Genomic DNA, 20228 nt, shown 5'->3' with positions numbered 1-20228 from the left:
AGGATTTTATTCTGATAAAAATAGCCAGAAAGAAACCAGGATTCTATATCCCTGTATTTAGTTACCTGTTTTAATGGGCAGAAGGGGGTATATCCAAAACCAATGCAATGCTGCTGGATAGTAAAGATGATCATTTTGATATTGGGGGAAGTGGTGAGTTGTTTGTGGCATTTATTTTAGTAGTTTAGACACAATAGATTAGGGGAAACTTTGTGTATTTTCCCATCTGGAACCTCTTGATTAGAATCTCAGAATCATACAGTTGGACTGTATGACCCTGTTATATTACATCCTAGCACAGGGGCCTAAATTCTACCTATGGAGAATGTTGACCATGGTGTTCCTTTTCTGGTACCTGGGAGCATACTTCTGACACTTGCCCAACAAATATGAAAGTATGGGAGAATTTATACTTTGAATATCACAAGATTTTAGGGGAAATAATTGACTTTTAGGACCTGCTTTATTTCTATGGACTTGGCCCCAAGTGGCAGAGTTCCTCTTCCCTCTTTGTAGTAGACTCATAACGTCTGGTTGGAAAAATCAAAGGTTGCCAATGATATCTGAATGGAAGATAAAGATGAAATATGTCATAAAACTAGAGAAAGGGTTCTCATCAGAAAAATAGAGAAAGGGTTTACATCATTCACCAACTACCCCAGCCAGTATGGGGGCAGAGCTGGACACCATTCGCTCTCATGCTGAAAGGGAGAGAAAGTTCATAGACACTCCTGGACTGGTGCGACGCTATGGTGAGGGCGAGCGCCCTGGCCGCGTGTTAGCCATACTTCTTTGTCAGGAGATGGGCTTGCCACACATCCCTGCTATTGAAAGACCGGATGGATCTCTAGCTATCCTGTTACCGGACATCAACGACCAGTTTGTTCATTCTACTCTGCTCTATACATAAACACAGACACTCTCCTGGAGTCAGACATAGATGCATATCTAGATGCCCTTCCTCTCTCTATTCTTTCCAATGACACTAGCACTGCCCTGGATTCCGCTATCACATCGGAAGAAATATCCGAGGCCATCGACTCACTGGCCTCAGGCAAAAGCCCTGGATACGACGGTTTCCCCATCGAGTTTTATAAACAATACAAATCTCGTTTGGTCCCCTAGCTCTTAGCGTTATGGGAAGAATCTTGTATATCAGGCACACTCCCACCCACTCTCCGGGAGGCCGTTATAACCATATTACTTAAGCCCGGTAAGTCTTCCACCCAATGCGGATCATATCGACCTCTCTCACTCATAAATTGTGAAGTCAAGATATATGCCAAGGTGCTTGCAATGCGATTAACTCCATATATGCCTCATATTATACACCCAGATCAGTCCAGGTTTATTCCTGGCCACTCCACCTCTCTAAACCTGCGTCACCTCTTCAACGTCATCAGCAGGATCCATCCACACACTCAGGCCACGGCAGCAGCTCTCGATATGCAGAAGGCGTTCGATTCCGTGGGCCTCATTACACGGTAGGCGGTAAGGGTTTACCGGTACCGGTATTTTACTGGTACCGGTAAACCCTTACCGCCTTACTACGAGGTCCCTTTGCGGGTTGGAGAATTTAACGCCTGCTCTTTGCAAGCGTTAAAAACCAACCCGCAAAGGGACCAGGGAGCTAATTATGGTACCGCAATTTGCGGTGCCGTAATTAGCACCTTCCCCATTCCCATTATGCCCTATGGGACAAAAATGGGAATGGGGAAGGGCAATGGGGGAAGGGGGAATTACCGCCCCACCAACCTTGGAATAGGGCGGTAATTCCCCTTTCCACCAAGGCGGTGCCTGTATTTTACCGGCATGGACCAAGGTGCTAATAGCACCTTGGTCCACCGCCGTCCATGTAATGAAGCTCCGTGTCTTGAAGCTATCTCTGGAGAGTACTTGTAAAATGCAACTTTGGGCCCCATTTTCTTTCGTGGGTTAAACTACTTTACTCAAACCCAGTGGCCAGGGTTTGCACGGAGGGTGTGTGCTAGCCCCCCTTTTGTATATGTCGAGGCACGAGGCAGGGATGTCCCTTTTCCCCGCTAATCTTTGCCATTGCCATCGAGCCCCGAGTGGATAGAATACGGCAGGCACATTCGCACCGAGGTCTGCATCTCTTATACACATCTGACATTATTTCCCTATACGCGGATGACTCCCTGCTTTTTATCCGCTCACCTGAAAATAATCTTGCCCCCATCCTTGAAGACGTTGTGCAGTTTGGGGAGCTCTCCGGTCTTAAGGTCAATTGCACCAAATCAACACTATTCCCATTAACTGACGCTACCTCTCCCCCCACTGACCTCATGGGCTTTGCCTGGGCACAATCAGAAATCACATACCTAGATGCGATTGTAGTGCGTATGTGCAACAGAGTCTATGACGCCAACAAACAGAACTATTTGACCATGCTTACACGGAAATGCCAGGGTTGGGCCAAATTCCCACTGTCTCTTGCGGGTAAACTTGGTGTCTTGAAGATGGTGGTGCTTACCCAACTTCTCTTCTGCTTTCTCAATCTCTCCTTGTGGCCAGACAGGGACTTCTTTCGTTCATTGAAACACACACTTAACTAATTCCTCTGGCACTCAGGAGCAGTTCGCCTCAAACTTCAAACGCTTCGGTGCCCCCAACTTCAAGAAATATTGGCTAGTCACCAAAGCTCAATTAGCCTCATACTGGTTTGCCACCACTAATCCTCCATCGCACGTACGACTAGAAAGACGCTCGGTGGGTGATCGTGATATACAACCCTTAACACTGTCCCCTCCCAACCATAGTAATAACCCTCTTGATCCAGTAGACATCACATTTCATGCACTAGCTAGACTATGGACACTCTCTGATACTCCCCATCCATTTCACGGTGGCCTAGCTCTCTGGAACTTCCTTCCCGGGATCCCCTGTGTTCCCCTCCCAGTGGCGCGTGACTGGGCAGAAGCCGGATTCGAAAACATCAGTGATGCTTTCGATCAGGACCACTTTATTGAGTGGAAGGACCTGCCGATAACCCTACAGCGTAGATCACCTGTTTGGCTCCAATACTCAGCCCTTCTGTCGGATTCTCAAGAAGAGCTATCCTAGCTTCCCCGTCATACCCCCTGACGACCCAATCCTTTCTGAAATAATGGACACCATGAATACTAAAGGGAACATTTCCAGGGGATACTCTTTATTACAGTCTATGACCTCCCCTACATTCGATGCGCTGAGACAATCTTGGGCCGAGGATTTGGAACTAGAGATGACCAACCAGCGCTGGAAGCAGATGTGCTCCCACACGCATGAAGCCTCGTTAAACTCCTGCTTCAAGTTGATACAATTTAAAATTCTACACAGATACCACTACACCCCAATGTGACTACACCGCATGTTCCCTGACCACTCACCCTGTTGCCCCATATGTAAGTCCAATGAAGCAACCTATATCCATATGATTTGGACCTGCCCCTCCCTCACCCAATTCTAGTCCGTTGTGTGCTCCACAACTTCATCAATCCTTGACCATGAGTTCGCCCCCTCTCAGTTGAAATGTCTTTTCCATGATTTCCCAGGCCTGCATCGAGATTCCCGAAAACTCGCTGGGTTATGTATGCTACTAGAAACACAATGCATTCTACTGTGCTGGTTCCGGCCCCGGACACCCACACATACACAGTGGCTGTCAGCTATTATTTGGGCCTCCGACACAGAGGAGGCCTGGTCATTCCAACTGCCACTAGCAACTAGACGTAGGGATTTTTGGTCCAGATTCCGCTCCAACCTGGCAGCTATATCCACTGAATCGGATACCTCTCACGATCCCCACCACAAAACAATCCTTCTTGAATGTTTGATCTATTCTTGTCATACTATGTATCCTCAGTGACTAACCACTAATGTGACTCTGTCCCAGCTCCATTTATCATTGTAAGTTTATGGTCTAAGTAAGTTGTCCGCTGGTATCAATGAATCTAACCCACTGCTTACCCTTGTGTGTGTTGTAAAGCGTAATAAAAGAAAGTTTAAAAAGAAACAAATGGTCAGCACTTTCTCAATGCCACAAACAAGCCCATAACATTTGCTTACGTGAAAGGTGGCGTTGGCAGATGATATTCTCTTTCCTTCTCGTCTGTGAGCCAGTAGGTGGTCTCTAATCCTTTCCCCTGAAAGTAAAGAAGTGTACAGTTAGCACTGACTAGTGATCCTTACTGTGGTGGACAGTACTGGAGCCATTGGGTGAGATCTCCCCAATTCTGGTCCTCTTTCCACCTGGAAGGTTTCCAGCCTTCCAACTAGGTCGCCTATGTCTCATTCTGTCTGTGATACATCTCTCTCTCAACTTGTAATTATCTCCAGGTATATTGTTTCCCACACGTGGTATCTTTATGAAACCTTCCACCCTTGTTAGAATGGTTAACTTTAAGCTGATATCGCCTCTTCCATGCTTCTTTCCTACAATCTGGCATTGTTTCTAGGAGGTGGTGCTTTCCTGCCCCACAGGGTTACCTGACGTAGTTCAGATGTCACTGTACTGTGCGAAACCAGAAGGTGTCTCACCCGCTAGTCCCCGGGGATCTGTCCTCCAGGTGGCCAGGACACGGCCATCGTTTTTGAATCCAGTTCCAGGGGGTGGGCCAGTGTGGGAGGATCACATGGATGAGGGGGCTTCAGGGAGTGGGAGTGGTACACCAGACAGTGAGAGGCGGTATCCCCTTCCCTGTAATGCCTTTTCTCCATCCTACCAGGTAGGATATGTAGGAACTTAACCTCCACCCTTTCCCGAGGCAAACACTTTCTCACAGACAGCTCACTGTGAAAGAAAACAGACTAACACCCGAGCCGTATACCTTACATGTCCCAACACAAGGCTCAGGCAGAGTCAGGCAATTACTGATAACTACACACACCTGACGTCCATCACACTTCCCCACACGGATAAAAGGCGGAGCACAAAAGTACACTCTGAGCAAGGCAAAACACACGAGGAAGCAGCAGTTCCGAGATGGCAGTTTAAAACAAGGAGAAAGACGGCAAGACCAGAAAAGGTTGCAAGGAGGGAATTGCCCTTGGCCTTTTGGAAGGGAAACCGCTACCTTCACAAGCCCTTGAGAATAAGAAACATAAGACCGTGAATTAAAGCTGAAGAAAGGTGCATTGTGTGTCAAAGTTACCCAGGGCTCTCCTGCATCAATAACCGAGGCGGGGAGGAGTGATTGGCGCCATGGTACCGTCCTTGGCTCCTACAACAAAGCAGCGCCAGTAAAGTCAGCACAGCCGGTGAGTCTGAGAGATTGATAGCAAACGGTCTGTGTTAGAACCAAAGTTGCAAGCGGCAACATTGTATGAAGAAATCTGCAAGGAACAGAGTGTGAGACGTATGTGATGAGTGACGCGAATATAATTGAATATCCAAGGATGACTGAACTTTTGAAACCAAGGCAGGTACCATACAGAGTGGTCCGGCACCATGTGGATGCCCATTCGAAGGTCTCTGTTAGGTATCCAACTGAGAGTGTAAAGTTGTAAATTGTGGAATTGAGGTGGTCCTGCAACGGGTCAAGCTAAAAACCCTGTGCACATTTGAAAGTCTTTGATAGCTGATATGAACTGTAATTGGTCCAAGCCCGGCTGAGGAAGACTAATTGTGTAAAAGGGATCTGAGCCCGGCTGAGGGGGATACAGGGTGAACCGTGAGTCACCCGAGAAAAGGTTTTCTATAAACATTGGAGAAGAGGATGTGAGCCCCAAAGAGGGGGATCAAAACCAAAGGTTGTGGTAGAAAAGGGATCTGAGCCCGGTGAACAGTGAATCACCCGACTTGAATATTTGTAAAGGAACTATTTGTTTGTTTTGGTACATCAGGCCCTCTGAATCAAGAGACTTTGATAACTTATGAGACGTGGGCACAGAAGCCTCTGATGTTGGTCATGGAACTGTGTTCTCGTGCCGAAGAAGCCCAGGAGTGTGCTATGCTCGAATGAATGGCCTTGTCCCATGCTGAAAACGTGGGGAAGGGAGGTCAACGGCCTGAATATCCTCACTTATCATTTTGTGAACACTTTTTTCTTTTTCATGAACATTTCCCCACACTACTTGTATTTCGCGGCAAGGATTGGCAATAGTTTGTTTTAGTATAGGCCCTTTTATTTTGACAAAACTTCACTAGGACTGCATTATTATTATTTGATGTTTGTAGCTTGCTTCCATCTGTAGATTTAGGTTTAGATAGGCGTTTATCTCACCCTTGATAAAGCTCAATTAACACCCTTAAAGGTCACTTGAGTGTGTCTTACTTTGATACCATGCCTTCCTTAGAGTACCCAGACATTCATAATCGTCCTCTTTCTTAGATGTATCACCTTCAGAGGTTTCCCTTGCTGGATTTCTTAACTTTATGTAGATGGCGCCTCTATCCAGTCTGTTACCAGGAGGTAAATATTAACTAAAAGTAAGTCTCTCTTTTTGTGGCTAGTTATATGTAGATAAGTCACATCTCTATTCAGTTTTCTACTCTCAAGTAAGTTACCAGTCCTACCATTTGTTGCCTGCTGGTATGTAATTTCTCTTGGTGTGTCAGCGGCCTCTAGTGTTTTAAAATATGTTAGGCCCACTTGTCTATAAGTAGGTGTCCTCCCTTTCAGGATTATTTTATTTGTATCATAATTGTTATTGATGAAATATGTTGCAAACGGTCCAAACAGTGGCATTCATATCTCAGGTATTACAATTCAGTTAAAAATTCAGCTCATGCATTTGTTCAATAATAAAATGGGCAATCCACCAGGCCAATGCATTGGTCCATAAACAACTTTATTTCTCTTTAAGCATGTAGACAATAAACAATGAAACAAAAATGAAAACCCCTAGGATACTATGAACAAATAACATTTCAATTTAAGTGTTAAGAGTCTCTTCATAGCGCAAGAGAATGTTCAATCCATGTCATATTGTATGGTGCCAGAACTCTAGGCCAATACCCTTTAACAACACCTTTTGACACATTTACAGGGTAATTCATGGAATAAATGTGCGCCGAAAAGGGGGAAGCAAGTGTGAAAATTGCAGCGCACGCGTGCCAAAGCCGCGCACGCAGCCTTTCATCGATTCATGGAATGCGCTGCGCTAGTAAAACCTGGTATGTGCGCCAAAACCGTGGGTGGCGCACATGGGCGCACACATCACTAAATGGTGTGCGCTACGCGCACAGGGAAAGAGCACATCGTGTAGCGCACACAAGAAAAGTGGGCGAACACGGGGCGTAACACGCGGAATGGGGAACAACGCGTGAAAATGTGGGCGTTACGGGGGAAGTTTAGGAGGTAAATGCTCGCAACGCCCACACGCGCGCTAACAACACGTATTCATGGAATTGAACAGGGGAAAGCCGCGCGCCAAAAAAGACGCGCTAATCCGGAAACACGTACACCACCAGGAAGCAGGCATAAGCGGGCCCGCGCAGCATAAAAGTGCATGCAAACAACAAACAAGCTCAGACGCTAAGATGAATATACCGTTCCTCGCAGCAGTGGTCTTGCGACACCGCAGGAGGAGGAGGATAGCCAGGCCCCGCATTTTTTTACCCAGGACCAGCCTTTTTGGGATGCCTGATGACCAGGTGTATGGGAGGTACAGATTTCCACCAAACATAATCCTAGAACTGGTCAGGGAGTGGGAGGATGACCTCACATCACCCACTCTGTACGCCCAAGCACTGGGCCCCTTGGAAAATGTGCTCAATGTACTGCACTTTTTGGCTACTGGTTCATTTCAGTGGACAAGTGCCATAGTGGGGGGGGTGTCACAGGCCACGCAGTCACGCTGCCTACACCAGGTGTTGGCCATCATGATTGCACGCCCCTCAGTCCGCAAGCACATATACATGCCCAGAACACCTGCAGAAAGGCAGGCTGTTGTCCAGCAATTTTATGGGGTGGCACACTTCCCCAAAGTGCTAGGTGCCGTTGATTGCACCCATGTGGCTCTACGTCCTCCCAGGGCCACTGAGCATATCTATCAAAACTGCAAGCACTGGCATTCCACCAACGTGCAGGTTGTATGTGATGCCAAGGGAATCATCACCTCAGTATATGCCAACTATCCAGGGTCCAGCCATGATAGTTTCATATTCAGAATGTCACCCCTAAACTGGGACCTGGTAGCTGGCTGGCATGGCGACACATGGCTAATTGGTGAGTATAAATGCCTCTGCACATGCATGCATGTCAGAAACTGAGAAATGTGAAAACCCCACTAATGACAACTATGATCACCTCCCCAGGGGACAGTGCCTACCCTCTGAGCACCTACATGATGACGCCAATTCGGAACCCCACCACACCAAGATAAGATACAACACAGCCCATATTGCAACGCGGGGCATAGTGGAGCGCACATTCAGAGTGCTCAAGTCACGCTTTCGCTCCCTTGACCGCTCTGGTGGGCAGCTGCTATATGCGCCCCCAGTAGTGTGCAGGATCATAGTGGCAGCATGTGTCCTGCACAACGTCACATCCCGGCGGGGCGTGCCGGTGGATATGGTGGTGCACCCACATCCCCAACCACATGCACGGCCGCTTGGCATGGGAGGTGAAAGGGCACGTGGTGAGGCAGCCTGGACCCAGCTTGTGGCAAATTACTTCACCTAAAATCCCACCCCTGCGGAGTGCACGCAGGCCTGGCACATACCAGCTAACAATCAATGATGATGACAAAAGGGACAGTCAACTGTCACAACCATACCAGCCTGAGATTGTTCACCTGGAAGTGCTACATTATGTGCATCCCTAGCTACTCAAAGACACCCAATGCTGTGCCAGAATAAAGTACACATTTATGCAGCATGAAGGACTACCCCCTTGCAAAATACCACATCAAAATAGTGGCATGTCACCCAACCCCTCCCCACACCACCTACCCAACACACCATGGCATGGCATGCAATGTGAAAGCAACCAAATGAATGCACAACACATGACACAAGTGTCACAAAGTGCACTGTCCCAAATGGAAACAGGCCACAGACAATTTGCTCTCAATAATGAATAAAAAAACAACACACATGAACAAATACTTACCAGCAAGAGAAAACATCAGTACATGATCAAACAGTGACAATATATGAGAATAAAAAATTAAAAGTAGTGCAAGTGTCACAACCTGACTAAGGCAGCACATCGACCCCTTCCAACTTCAGAGTGTTGCTGGTAGGCAAATGTTTCAGTGTACTGCATACAACATGAAATGCATCTGCAAAGTAGACTGGCTTGTTAAGACATGAAGAAGGTACATGTATATGAGGAAAAAGTCATGGATGTAGAACCATACATACATCCACCATGCAGTGGAGATTTCTACAACATTACCCACTAGGGATGTATACATAGTTTTGACTAGACTGGCCACACAATTTATGGGAGCCCAATGTCACTGTGTAAGTTACTGTCACTTGGTCACTCCCTTTGCAAGCCCATGGAAAGGGGAAGCAGGAGGGGTGTGTGTGTCAGGAACCCAATTATCTAACCCAAAGACAGGACAAGCCTGCATGTGCCCAGCTGGAATACACAGTGGATGCCTATGGGAGCCACACAAAGCAACACACTGTAAAAAAAAAAAAAAAAAGAAATTGTGTGGACCGCCACAGGCAGACTTTCCAACACTGAAATCCCCATAGAGGGGTCTACCCCCGGTGCAGGTGGGTTGGACAGAACAGGATCCCTGCCAGAAACACTCACCTGCGACGGGACATATGTATCAATGTCTGATTCAGCACCTGATTCATAGAGGTCTCCGGAGGTGTATCCAGACACACCTGTGGACAGTATGGTCTGTAGGAGGATTGGGTTTTCACCCACCACCACCCCACGTCCTCCACTGGTGCCCGGTTGTGGCTTTGAGTACTCCTGGCTCTGCGCCATTTCCTCCTCCTCAACAGCATCAAGTGCCTCGTCACCTGCAAAAACATGAAAGATTACTAATGGAAACAGGCATGAGCATCATAGCACACACACATAGGCATGACGAGGCAGACATCCAGTACATAAATGACACATGTCAAACATAACAATAACTTTGGCATGCATGCACTGGCAATGAGTTGGAAGGGGAGGCAAAAAGCAGACACTGATGACTCCAAGATGGAAAACCAACACATGTGCTGCATGCTGGATAGCACTGGCATCACACATTAGCCTGTGAGTGGCATGGACAATGCACATACATGACACATGCCAGCACACAGACGGCAGGTACCATAGCCATGGCAGATTTGACAAGGACACCACACCCAGATGGTAGCAAATCAGTACTGTCACCCATCCATGTGAGATGGACATCATGAAATTAAACATGGAAAAAAGTGTGACAAAACACGCATGTGCCACACGCTGCAACAAAGCCAGTGTTCACTGATGCAGTGATAGCAGGCACATGGATAAATCAATGGTTGGTCACTTCGACATGACAGAATACAATTGTCATGTTCAACATTCAGACTGGGCCCCAAAATGATTGTGTGCAGGCCATGTGTAGGTGCACATTACTCAATCAGCCTGATTGTTCAAATCATTCCCATAATAAGTCAGGAAATGTGGGCCATTGTGCGGTGTAATCTATGACTGAAGTATGTCACATTTGGGACAGTAGACCACATAAATGTGTGGTAAAAATGCTAAGGATTTCATCAATCAGGCAGAATGAACAGGAAAACAGTATGTACAATGTTGTGGCAAGAGGCCAGTTGAAGGGCAAGTGCAGTAATCATATGCAAATTGTCAACTGTGGTCAGAATGGTTTTGAGGGACCACATGGGTGACCCATAGCCGTCATGACTACACAGCCTCACCTGGCACTCACTCAATCAGAACACATCACCCAAGCAACATACACATGAATTGCACACACATGCATGGTCACTCGCCGGACATTGCTTCAAGATCTGGTAGGTCTCCCACGCCTTGGATCTGATCCTCTGTGATGAATGCTCCAGCGATAGACTCATGTTCAGTGAGTTGTTCCTCCTCTGGTGGAGACCCACTGCCAGTCACCCGAGTAGAGGCATGATTGGAAGCCAGTTTATTCTTTGCTCTGCGTTTCAGGTCATTCCACCGCTTAGAGCACTCATCAGCTGTGCGCTTCACAAATCCAAGGGAACTAATGTGGTCCGCGATGGTCTGCCAGTGGGCCCTACCTTGAGCAGTCATAGGGCCTCATTACACGGTAGGCGGTGAGCCATGGCGCTATTAGCGCCATGGCTCATGCCGGTAAAATACCGGCACCGCCTTGGCGGAAAGGGGATTTACCGCCCCATTCCAAGGTTGGAGGGGCGGTCAATCCCCTTTCCGCCATTGCCCTTCCCCATTCCCATTTCAGCCCCATAGGGCTCTATGGAAATGGGGAAGGCGCTAATTACGCCACCGCAATTTTGCGGTGCCGTAATTAGCTCCGAGGTCCCTTAGCGGGTTGGATTTTAACGCCTGCAAGAAGCAGGCGTTAAATCCTCCAACCCGCAAAGGGACCTCGTAGTACGGCGGTAAGGGTTAACGGTCACCGTTGCCATTAACGGTGACCGTTAACCCTTACCGCCGTCCGTGTAATGAGGCCCATAGTCTTGCACCCTGCAGTCACCACCATTTCGTGGCCAAGGGCAGACACGTAACCCACAAGTGCATCTAGTTCGGCATCATTGAAACTAGGCTTCCTTGACGTGCCGGAGTGGGTAGCCGTGTCTGGGGTCCCAGCCTGTACCACAAGAGCACCCTTCTTCCTCTTGGAAGGTGGTGCGGACCCTGAGTGGCTTACGCCGCTCTGGTTGGTAGGGGTAGAAATGCAGGTGTACTGGGCACTGGAAGTAGCCAAAGGCATGATGACCAAAGGTCTCACTGTAGGCATTGGCTGCTGGGTGATGTTGGCAGGACCAACCTCGTGTGATGGACTTGGCCCAACACTGTCCCAACTGGGAGACTCAGAGCTGGGGTGGATTGAGCTGCAGCTGCCCCTGCAGCCTCCTCACCCTGGCTACTTGGGGCAGCAGATGACATTGCTGCCCCAGATCCACGTGGCCTGGTGACAGCAACTTTCACCGCCACACGTGGCTTCGACTTGGTAACACGGAAGTCAGCCTGGGAGTCATCCTGTGCCGGTTCGGTTGACAATATGGACCGGTTTAACAAGGCCTGTGCTGGGATGGTGTCAGCTACATCTCCCCGAAAAACATTGGGTAGGGCATAGGTGTCCCTGATTGGTCCTCCACACACCGGCCTCTTGGGCCACTGTTAGGCAGAATCCTGTGCAGTTCCCTTGGGGAACACTGCAAGAAGATTAAGACTACAGGAGTGCGCATTACACCCAATTGGAAACAGTCTGCACCACCCAGATTTACCTGGTAGCTGTGGCTGAGCAGTCAGACTTCTCTTAAGATGAGTAGGGCAGTATACAGAGGATACACAAAAGGGCTAAAAACACAGTAGAGCAAGCAAACACTGACCAGAGCTTGGCATCAAAAGTATATAATTATTTATTTAAAACACACTTTAGGAAATACACTAAGCACTCTAAATCAAAGCAAGTTCAAACACAGTCAGATAAAGTATACACACCTCCCTTAACAATTATTAGACAAGTCTAGGTCAAAACACCACTATTTGTAAAAACAGATGTGAGCGCGTAACTTAGATGGCACTCCAATAATTAAGTTAAAGGGAGAGAAAAAGGCAGGTCATAAAAATAAAACAGTTCCCAACACTTTTATAAGACCACAGCAAGTTAGTGAAGGCAGAGTCTACTGTAGAACATCAAACAAGATGGGTATCCCCTAAACCATGGAACTGGGGAGCAACAATAAGACAACAAAAACCCCGAAGGGGAAGAGTTCACATGGAGGAGTACTATATTAATTTAAGTACCCAATTTATAGGAATAGAGGTGGAAAGGAATAGTGGCCCAATCATAACAGATTCATATTTTCATATTTTAATAATCATCACAAAACATTATAAAATTACATAATATATAAACAGTATAACAACAATAAAATAGATGAATTAATGTTAGTATAAAATACTTGTCCAATCTAATTCATTAAACCATTCAATCGCAATTTAATTACCACAATTCATGACCCAGTATTAATCAAGGTAAAGCATCACTATCTTCATATTTTTGAATTTCATTCGAATGGTAAGGATGCTATAGAACAGGAAATTACTGCCAATGGAATAAAGTGCTAGGTGCAAAAGAGTAATGAGTGCCTAATCCAGATAAAGCATCGTTGTCTCATATTTTTAAATTTCATTTGAATGATAAAGATGCTGTTGAAAAGGAAATTGCTGCCAATGGAATAAAGTGCTAAGTACAAAAAAGTGCTAAGTGCCTACTGTACATACATGATCTTCAAATGTCATTACAGTTTCGGCGAAATCAACCTATCTGGCTCAATTAAGTGAGCCAGTAGTCGCCTTCTTCAGGGCGCACTATATGCTGTAAATATTGATGCTAAACTTTTAACAATGACACAGTAGTTCTCACAGGTGAAGCTTTAAACAATTCAAAAGACTTGATTGTAGATCTTGAAGTCTGTTAGAAGCCTTAACCCTTGGTGAAACACGTTGAAACAAACATATAAGAAAAAAACACAAATACATATGTTAGAATAAAACATGAAATGAAAGAGCCTCCTAATACCTGCCACCTCTAGCCATTAAAAAGACCTAGGGATATATATTCACCTAAATAAGTCCACGTATGGTGCCGAAAATTGTATAATTGTTTCGAATCCGCCACCCAAGCAGGACTGGAGATGAAATTGAATTTACATCTGAAGAAACAAAGATATGAAGCTTATGAGATATCACAAGATTATCTCAAACTTCCAATGCTGACACACAATGTCCCCTGTCTCCAGTCCTGCTTGGGTGGCGGATTCGAAACAATTATACAATTTTCGGCACCAAGCCTCATTTACTCAAGTTCAATGAATACAGGACTTAATGTGGGACCTGACAAAGGTCCAGTAGACACAGCCTGAGGTGCTAGAGCAGGCAGAGGGCCAGTGGGGACAGTTACATTGGCCTCATCTTTCTCTTCTGACTCTATAACATTACTATCAAAACCTTGATCCATATTAACTCCATTACTGTTATATTAACTCCATTACTGTTGTCTACATTTGCTGGGGAGGTAGGCTCATCTGAACCACTACCCAGACTTTGGTTTTCTAACAATCTTTCTATCAATTCTATGTTCTTGCCTTTTACAGGGAGATTCTGATGTCTACAATGGGCTCTTAAACAATCAGCTGTATTTGCAGTAAGAGACTCCTGGCTGTAACTTTCCATAGTTGACTTGTTAGAAAATAAACTTTTCTAGTGCTAAGCTTTGTGGTTAGTTGCACCAAAGTACCAGAAGCACTCTACAAATTATACTCAATACAAATCCCACCGCTGTACACCAGTGTTAGGCAGAATCCTGTGCAGTTCCCTTGGGGAACACTGCAAGAAGATTAAGACTACAGGAGTAAGCAGTAAACCCAATTGGTAGCAGTCTGCACCACCCAGATTTACCTGGTAGCTGTGCCTGAGCAGTCAGACTTCTCTCAATAAGAGTTAGGCAGTATATAGAGTATACACAATAGGGCTAAAAATACAGTAGAACAAGCAAACACTGACCAGAGCTTGGCATCAAAAGTATATAATTATTTATTTAAAACACACTTTAGGAAATACACTAAGCACTCTAAATCAAAGCAAGTTCAAACACAGTCAGATAAAGTATACACACCTCCCTTAACAATTATTAGACAAATCTAGGTCAAAACACCACTATTTGTAAAAACAGATGTGAGCGCGTAACTTAGATGGCACTCCAATAATTAACTTAAAGGGAGAGAAAAAGGCAGGTCATAAAAATAAAACAGTTCCCAACACTTTTATAAGACCACAGCAAGTTAGTGAAGGTAGAGTCTACTGTAGAGCCAAAGTTCATAGGCCAGGCCCACTTTAAATGGAGCAAGGCGAAATGTGCCCAAGATCACACAGTTTAAAAAGCACTCAAGTCTTTCCAGAAATGTTCAAAGGAGGCTGGTTTGATGCGAAAGGTGAAGTTAGAAGGTCTGGGGCCAACCCAGTTGGAAAGCCAAGGATTTAAGGGTCACCTTTAGAAATCCACAGAAAGGGAGGCCAGGCGGAACACAGTACCTTAAAGAGTGAGAAAGCTCCAGCGGTGGCAGTTGTTCCTGGCAGCGGGTGCAGTTTGTGGTTTCGACCAGGGGAAGAGAAGATCTCGTCGAGGAGGAAACTTGGAGTCGTTGCACTGCCCAGGGAAGAGACCAGCCGCGCAGTTCGTTCGGTAAAAGGTGCATTCCTGTTATTCGCGGTCACAGTGGTGAAGCTTGGCTATCCGGCTGCCAGGGTGCTTGGCACTGACGATTCGACCAAGGGACGTTCCTTTAAGGCAAATGACGAACTGGTTGTCCCCACCAGCTCAAAGGGCGAATACTCTTACAGCAGAAGATCTTCTCTTGTAGTCGGGAAAGTGGTGAGGTCGTTGCAGCAGGGCTCCACTGGTGGTGTCGTTGTTGCAGATGGCTCAGCTTCTCTCCTCTTCGGATTTCTTAGGTCCTGTGTCGACTTCTGAAGTTCCAGTCCCCAAAGCTCTGCTTTTATGCAGAAAAACCCCCATTCAACAGCCTAGCCGTCACTCATACATGCTAAGTGGTCAGCCGGGCGGCTCTCCACTGGGCCAATCAGAACAAAGTGCGACTTTGGTTGCTAAGGCAACGCAGTCCAGGGTGCCAATTCCCCCACCCACACATCCTGTGGAACCCAGACAGAGTGGCACCAGTTGGAGGGCTTCTGTGTAGAAGCCCGCCAAAAAGGGGAACAAAGGGCCCGACATTGGTTGGAGTTACAGAGACGGACACAAACGCCATTTAAGAAAAGAGTTCTGGCGAAAAGACCCAACCGGTGATTTTATATTAAATAAATAAACCGGCGGTATCTTTAACATTGCACCAAAAAGTGGTGCGTTTAAAACCAAAGGGAAAATCCCATAGGAAATATTCTGGTGGAATATTTCGCGTGGTAACCACTGCCACCAGCCAGAAACTCGACAAGGGGGGACTGGACAGTGCCCCCTGTTGGGGGTCTCTGGGTGCCCCCGCTGCGTGCCCGCGAGCCCATGCGCGCACAGACCAGACACCAACACGTCTGTACGCTTCGGGCTCCCCGGTCGCTCTGACGCGGCCGGGAACGCCCCGTTTATTTAAGGCGCACGCGGCGACGTGCAACGTCACGCCGCCGCGTGCGTACCCCTTCACGGGGCGGCACCACACTCCTCCTTTTTCCCAGGAGGAACAACAACAAACAAACACATCAAACATGTCACTGCACACACTGTCAGTTGTTAACTCACAAAACCCCAGGCCCCCTTTTATTAACAGCCTCCCGGATCCCCTTCACTCCGGAACACAGTCAATCGGCCCCAGCACGTAGTCTCCGAGGTAGGCAGGTCTCCCTCGCCCAGCCCTCTGGGGGTACCTCCCACCTACCTCCGTCGCCGGACTCCCGGCCGCTCCAGTGTCTCGTGCTGGTGACCCCACGCATTCCCCCCGGGGGGTGTCATCGTCCGGGAGGACCGTCTCATCTGGGTCAGGCGGGAGTTCAGTCCGAGAGTCCCCCAGTTTCTTGAAGAAACTCACATTTCGGGTGACGGCCGACTTCCCATCCGATGCCGTCACCATCGACCCCTTCACTGCCACTACGTCCAGCGGCTCGGGTTCATATGGAAGCGAGAGTTTCCCATGGGGATGCCGATTCCTAATCAACACTTCGTCGCCCGGTTCCAGCCGCTGCGGACGAAGACCCCTCCGTAGGTTTTCCTGATGGGTCCTTGCCAGTCGCTCCGCTTCCACCCTTTGGTCGTCTATTACACCGGGTACCTTCTCCTGCACCTCCGGGAGGAGACCTCGGGGGCACCTGCGGAATAGAGCCTCAGCCGGGGCCACCCCAGTTGAAGCATGGGGGGTAGTGCGGTATACTCTCAGGAACTGGTATAGCGCCCGCTGGAGAGGCTGGCCTTGTCCCTGAGCTATCCGGAAAGTCTTGTTTAATGTCCTCATCAGCCTTTCTGCGTCCCCGTTCGCGCGGGGCCACAATGGGGACACCTTTCGGTGGGCCACTCCACAGCTCTCGAGAAATTCCGAGAACCTCGCGCTCTGGAATGGGGATCCATTGTGCGAGCACAGGGTCACGGGGAACCCATGGGTGGCAAAGATTTTCTCCACAGCGCCCACCACGTGCTCAAATGCCACCGACTCAACGAATTCCACCTCCGGGTATCGCGAGTACTCATCGACGATGGCTAGGAAGTGAGTACCCACGGCTGTGGATCCGAAGTCCGCATGCACGACTTCCCACGGGCGGGTCCCCCGTGGCATTACCTCGATCTCGGGCTCCCGTTGTACAGGGGAAGCCGCCTGGCACCATACGCAGGCCGCTATGAAGTCGTCCACCTTCCTCTCCAGCTCGGGGAACCACACCTTCAGCCTCAACCTCGCCTTCGTTTTGGCGGCCCCTTGGTGTCCCTGGTGTGCCAGGTTGATGACCTCGTGGACCTTGGAGCCCGGCACCACCAGGCGATCACCCCGCAGCAGCAGACCCGACTCCGTGAAGGACAGTTCATCCCTCACCTTCCAGAGTTGCTCGAGGGTCACCTTGGCCTCTTGAGTGCGCCCGGCCACCAACTCCAGCACGGCCTTCCAGGACCCCGATTGCATCGAGCTTCTCAGGATGCGGAAGCATTCGTCATTGGCTGCTGCGCTCTCCAGTTCGGGCAGCGGCATTGCATTGGGGGTGGCACTCTCGACCACCATGCTCACGTGATCATCGGCCTCCTCGGCACACGACTCTTGTGCGGGCCCATCCCTGCCCACCGGATGCCTGGACAGGTAGTCCGCCGCATTGTTGGCCCCTGGCCTGTAGATGAGGTTGACGCCATATTCCAGGAGGGCCAGCATCCACCGCTCGATCCTGGCTGGTGGTTTGGAGGAGGATCCGGCCATGATTGGAATCAGTGGTTTGTGGTCTGTTACCACTGTCACGGGTCTCCCCAGCACATATAGCCGAAAATGCCGGCCCCCCCACAGAACCGCCAGGGCCTCTCGCTCAATCTGTGAGTACCTCTGCTCGGTCTCGGAGAGGGCCTTGCTCGCATAGGCCACGGGCCTCATTCCCCCATCTCTGCACACCTGGGTGAGGACTGCCCCGAGGCCAAACGGGCTGGCGTCCACAACAATCTCCGACTCCAAGGCGGGGTCAAAGAAAGCCACGGTGTCCTCTGCTGTTAGGGCACCTTTAATGTCCTCGAATGCCGCTTGTTCTAACGGGCCCCACTGCCAGACGGTGTCCTTTTTCGTCAGGGCCCTCAGAGGTTCCGACCTCGAGGCGAGATTCTTGATGAAACGCCCGCAGTACGTCACCATTCCGAGGAAGCTCCGCACCTCTGATGCGGACTCAGGGGGTCGTGCCGCCTTGATGTCTTGGACCTTCTTGGGGTCAGGAGACACCCCGCCCTCCTTGAAGATGAAACCAAAAAACTCAATGGTCGGGCGGAGGAACTCACACTTGTCCTTGTGGAGGGTGAGCCCCAGCGATTGTAGCCTCTCGAGAGTCCTGGCTAGGCGTTTCAGGTGGTCTGGTTCAGTCCTCGCAAATACCAGAATGTCGTCGCTAATGTTCAGGACGCCCTCCAGGTCTGCGAGAGCGCCTCGGATCAAGTTCTGAAATACCTCAGCTGCAGACGACACTCCAAAGCTCAGACGCTTGTACCTGTAGAGTCCCCTGTGGGTGGTGAAAGTCGTTATATAACGGGACTCTGGGTGGAGAACAACTTGGTGATAGCCAGCCCGTAAGTCCAACTTCGAGAAGAAACGGGCCCCTTGCACCTCCGCAATGATGTCATCAATCGTCGGGGTCAGGTGTCGTTCTCTCCTGATGGCCTTGTTGGGCAACCGCATGTCCACACAGATTCGGACGGAGTCCGGTTGTTTCGGTTTCCTCGCCACGACAATGGGGGATACCCAGGGTGTGGGGCCCTCCACCTTTTCAATTACGTCCAGGTTCACCAGGTTATCGAGTTCCCTGTCCACCTGGTCCCTTAGATGAAATGGGATTCGCCTGTGCTTCAGGGCTATGGGCTGTACCGACTCGTCGATGTGGAGCCTCACGGGGTCGCCGTTCATCCTCCCGATCCCTTTGAAGATGTCAGCATACTTGTCTAGCAGGTCGTTGATGTCCTCCAAGTATACTGAATAGCCGAAGCTGACTATTCCAAGGGCCTCCGCTGCCGCACAGCTGAGCAGGGTGTTGCTGCTCACTGGAGTCACATAGAAGCGGGCTCTGATTTTCGACCCGTCGTGTTCCACCTTGGCAACGAATACCCCATCGAGTGGCAAGGGCTCCCGCCCCCCAAATGCGAAGATACGGGCCCTTGGCGTCGCCAGCCTCGGGGCTGGGTTGAGCGCAGCATAATGTCCTCTCGCCATGACATTGACAGAGGCTCCCGTGTCGACTAGCACTGGGACTGGCGAGCAGTTTACCTCCACGACACACCTCGGCTGTCTTCTGCTCCTTCCCTTGAGGACCTCCATGCTGGAGACGAAGAAGATGTTCTCCTCGTCCTCCTCCTCCTCCACTTCTTCCGCCAGGGCCTCCTCTGGTTCCACCTGTTCCACCTGAGCTACCTTCGGCGGGCGGTACTGCCGCGGGGCCCATAGACGGGGCTGTCCTCTCGGGATAAGAACCGGCAGAGTCGCCTTGCACACCCTCGAGAAGTGATCAGGCACCCCACAGCGTCCACAAACCTTTCCTTTGGCCATGCACTCCGATGAGTGGGGGAGATCATAACCGCATTTCTGGCACGACTCTACCGGCTTCCCCGCTCTGTCTCTGGGAGGTATACCGGGTTTTCGCACCCCTCTGCCGCCCCGCCAGACGGCGCACACCTCCTCCGGTTTCACAGCGCGGGAACCGGCCTCCATTTTGTTGGCTCGAGCCTCCGCCACCTCATGGCACCTCCCGAGCTCCAGGATCCTGGCCAGCGTGAGTCCGGGCTCTCTTAGGACTTGTCGCCTCAGCTTGCCTGACGAGCATGCCTGGATCAGCATGGTCCTTATCATGTCCTCCGCATCCCCCCACGCACACCCTTGTGACAGGCGGCGCAGGCGGCCATAGAAGGTGTCAAGCGTCTCCTCTTCC

At 49.3% G+C, this 20228-nt stretch overlaps 1 protein-coding gene across 1 annotated transcript in view; it reads right to left on the bottom strand.

The window, feature by feature from the left end:
* Positions 1-20228, bottom strand: part of GUCY2C (guanylate cyclase 2C) — a 484448-nt gene that overhangs the window by 20927 nt on the left and 443293 nt on the right. Inside the window, exon 20 of the mRNA XM_069650287.1 lies at positions 4069-4145. Coding sequence (XP_069506388.1) covers positions 4069-4145 — 77 coding nt within the window. The remainder of the gene's footprint in view (positions 1-4068; positions 4146-20228) is intronic.

Source organism: Ambystoma mexicanum, chromosome 3p (genome assembly GCF_040938575.1).
Source record: "Ambystoma mexicanum isolate Mex_15411 chromosome 3p, UKY_AmexF1_1, whole genome shotgun sequence".
NCBI classification, from domain to species: Eukaryota; Metazoa; Chordata; class Amphibia; order Caudata; family Ambystomatidae; genus Ambystoma; species Ambystoma mexicanum.
This window is presented reverse-complemented; position numbering and strand designations above follow the sequence as displayed.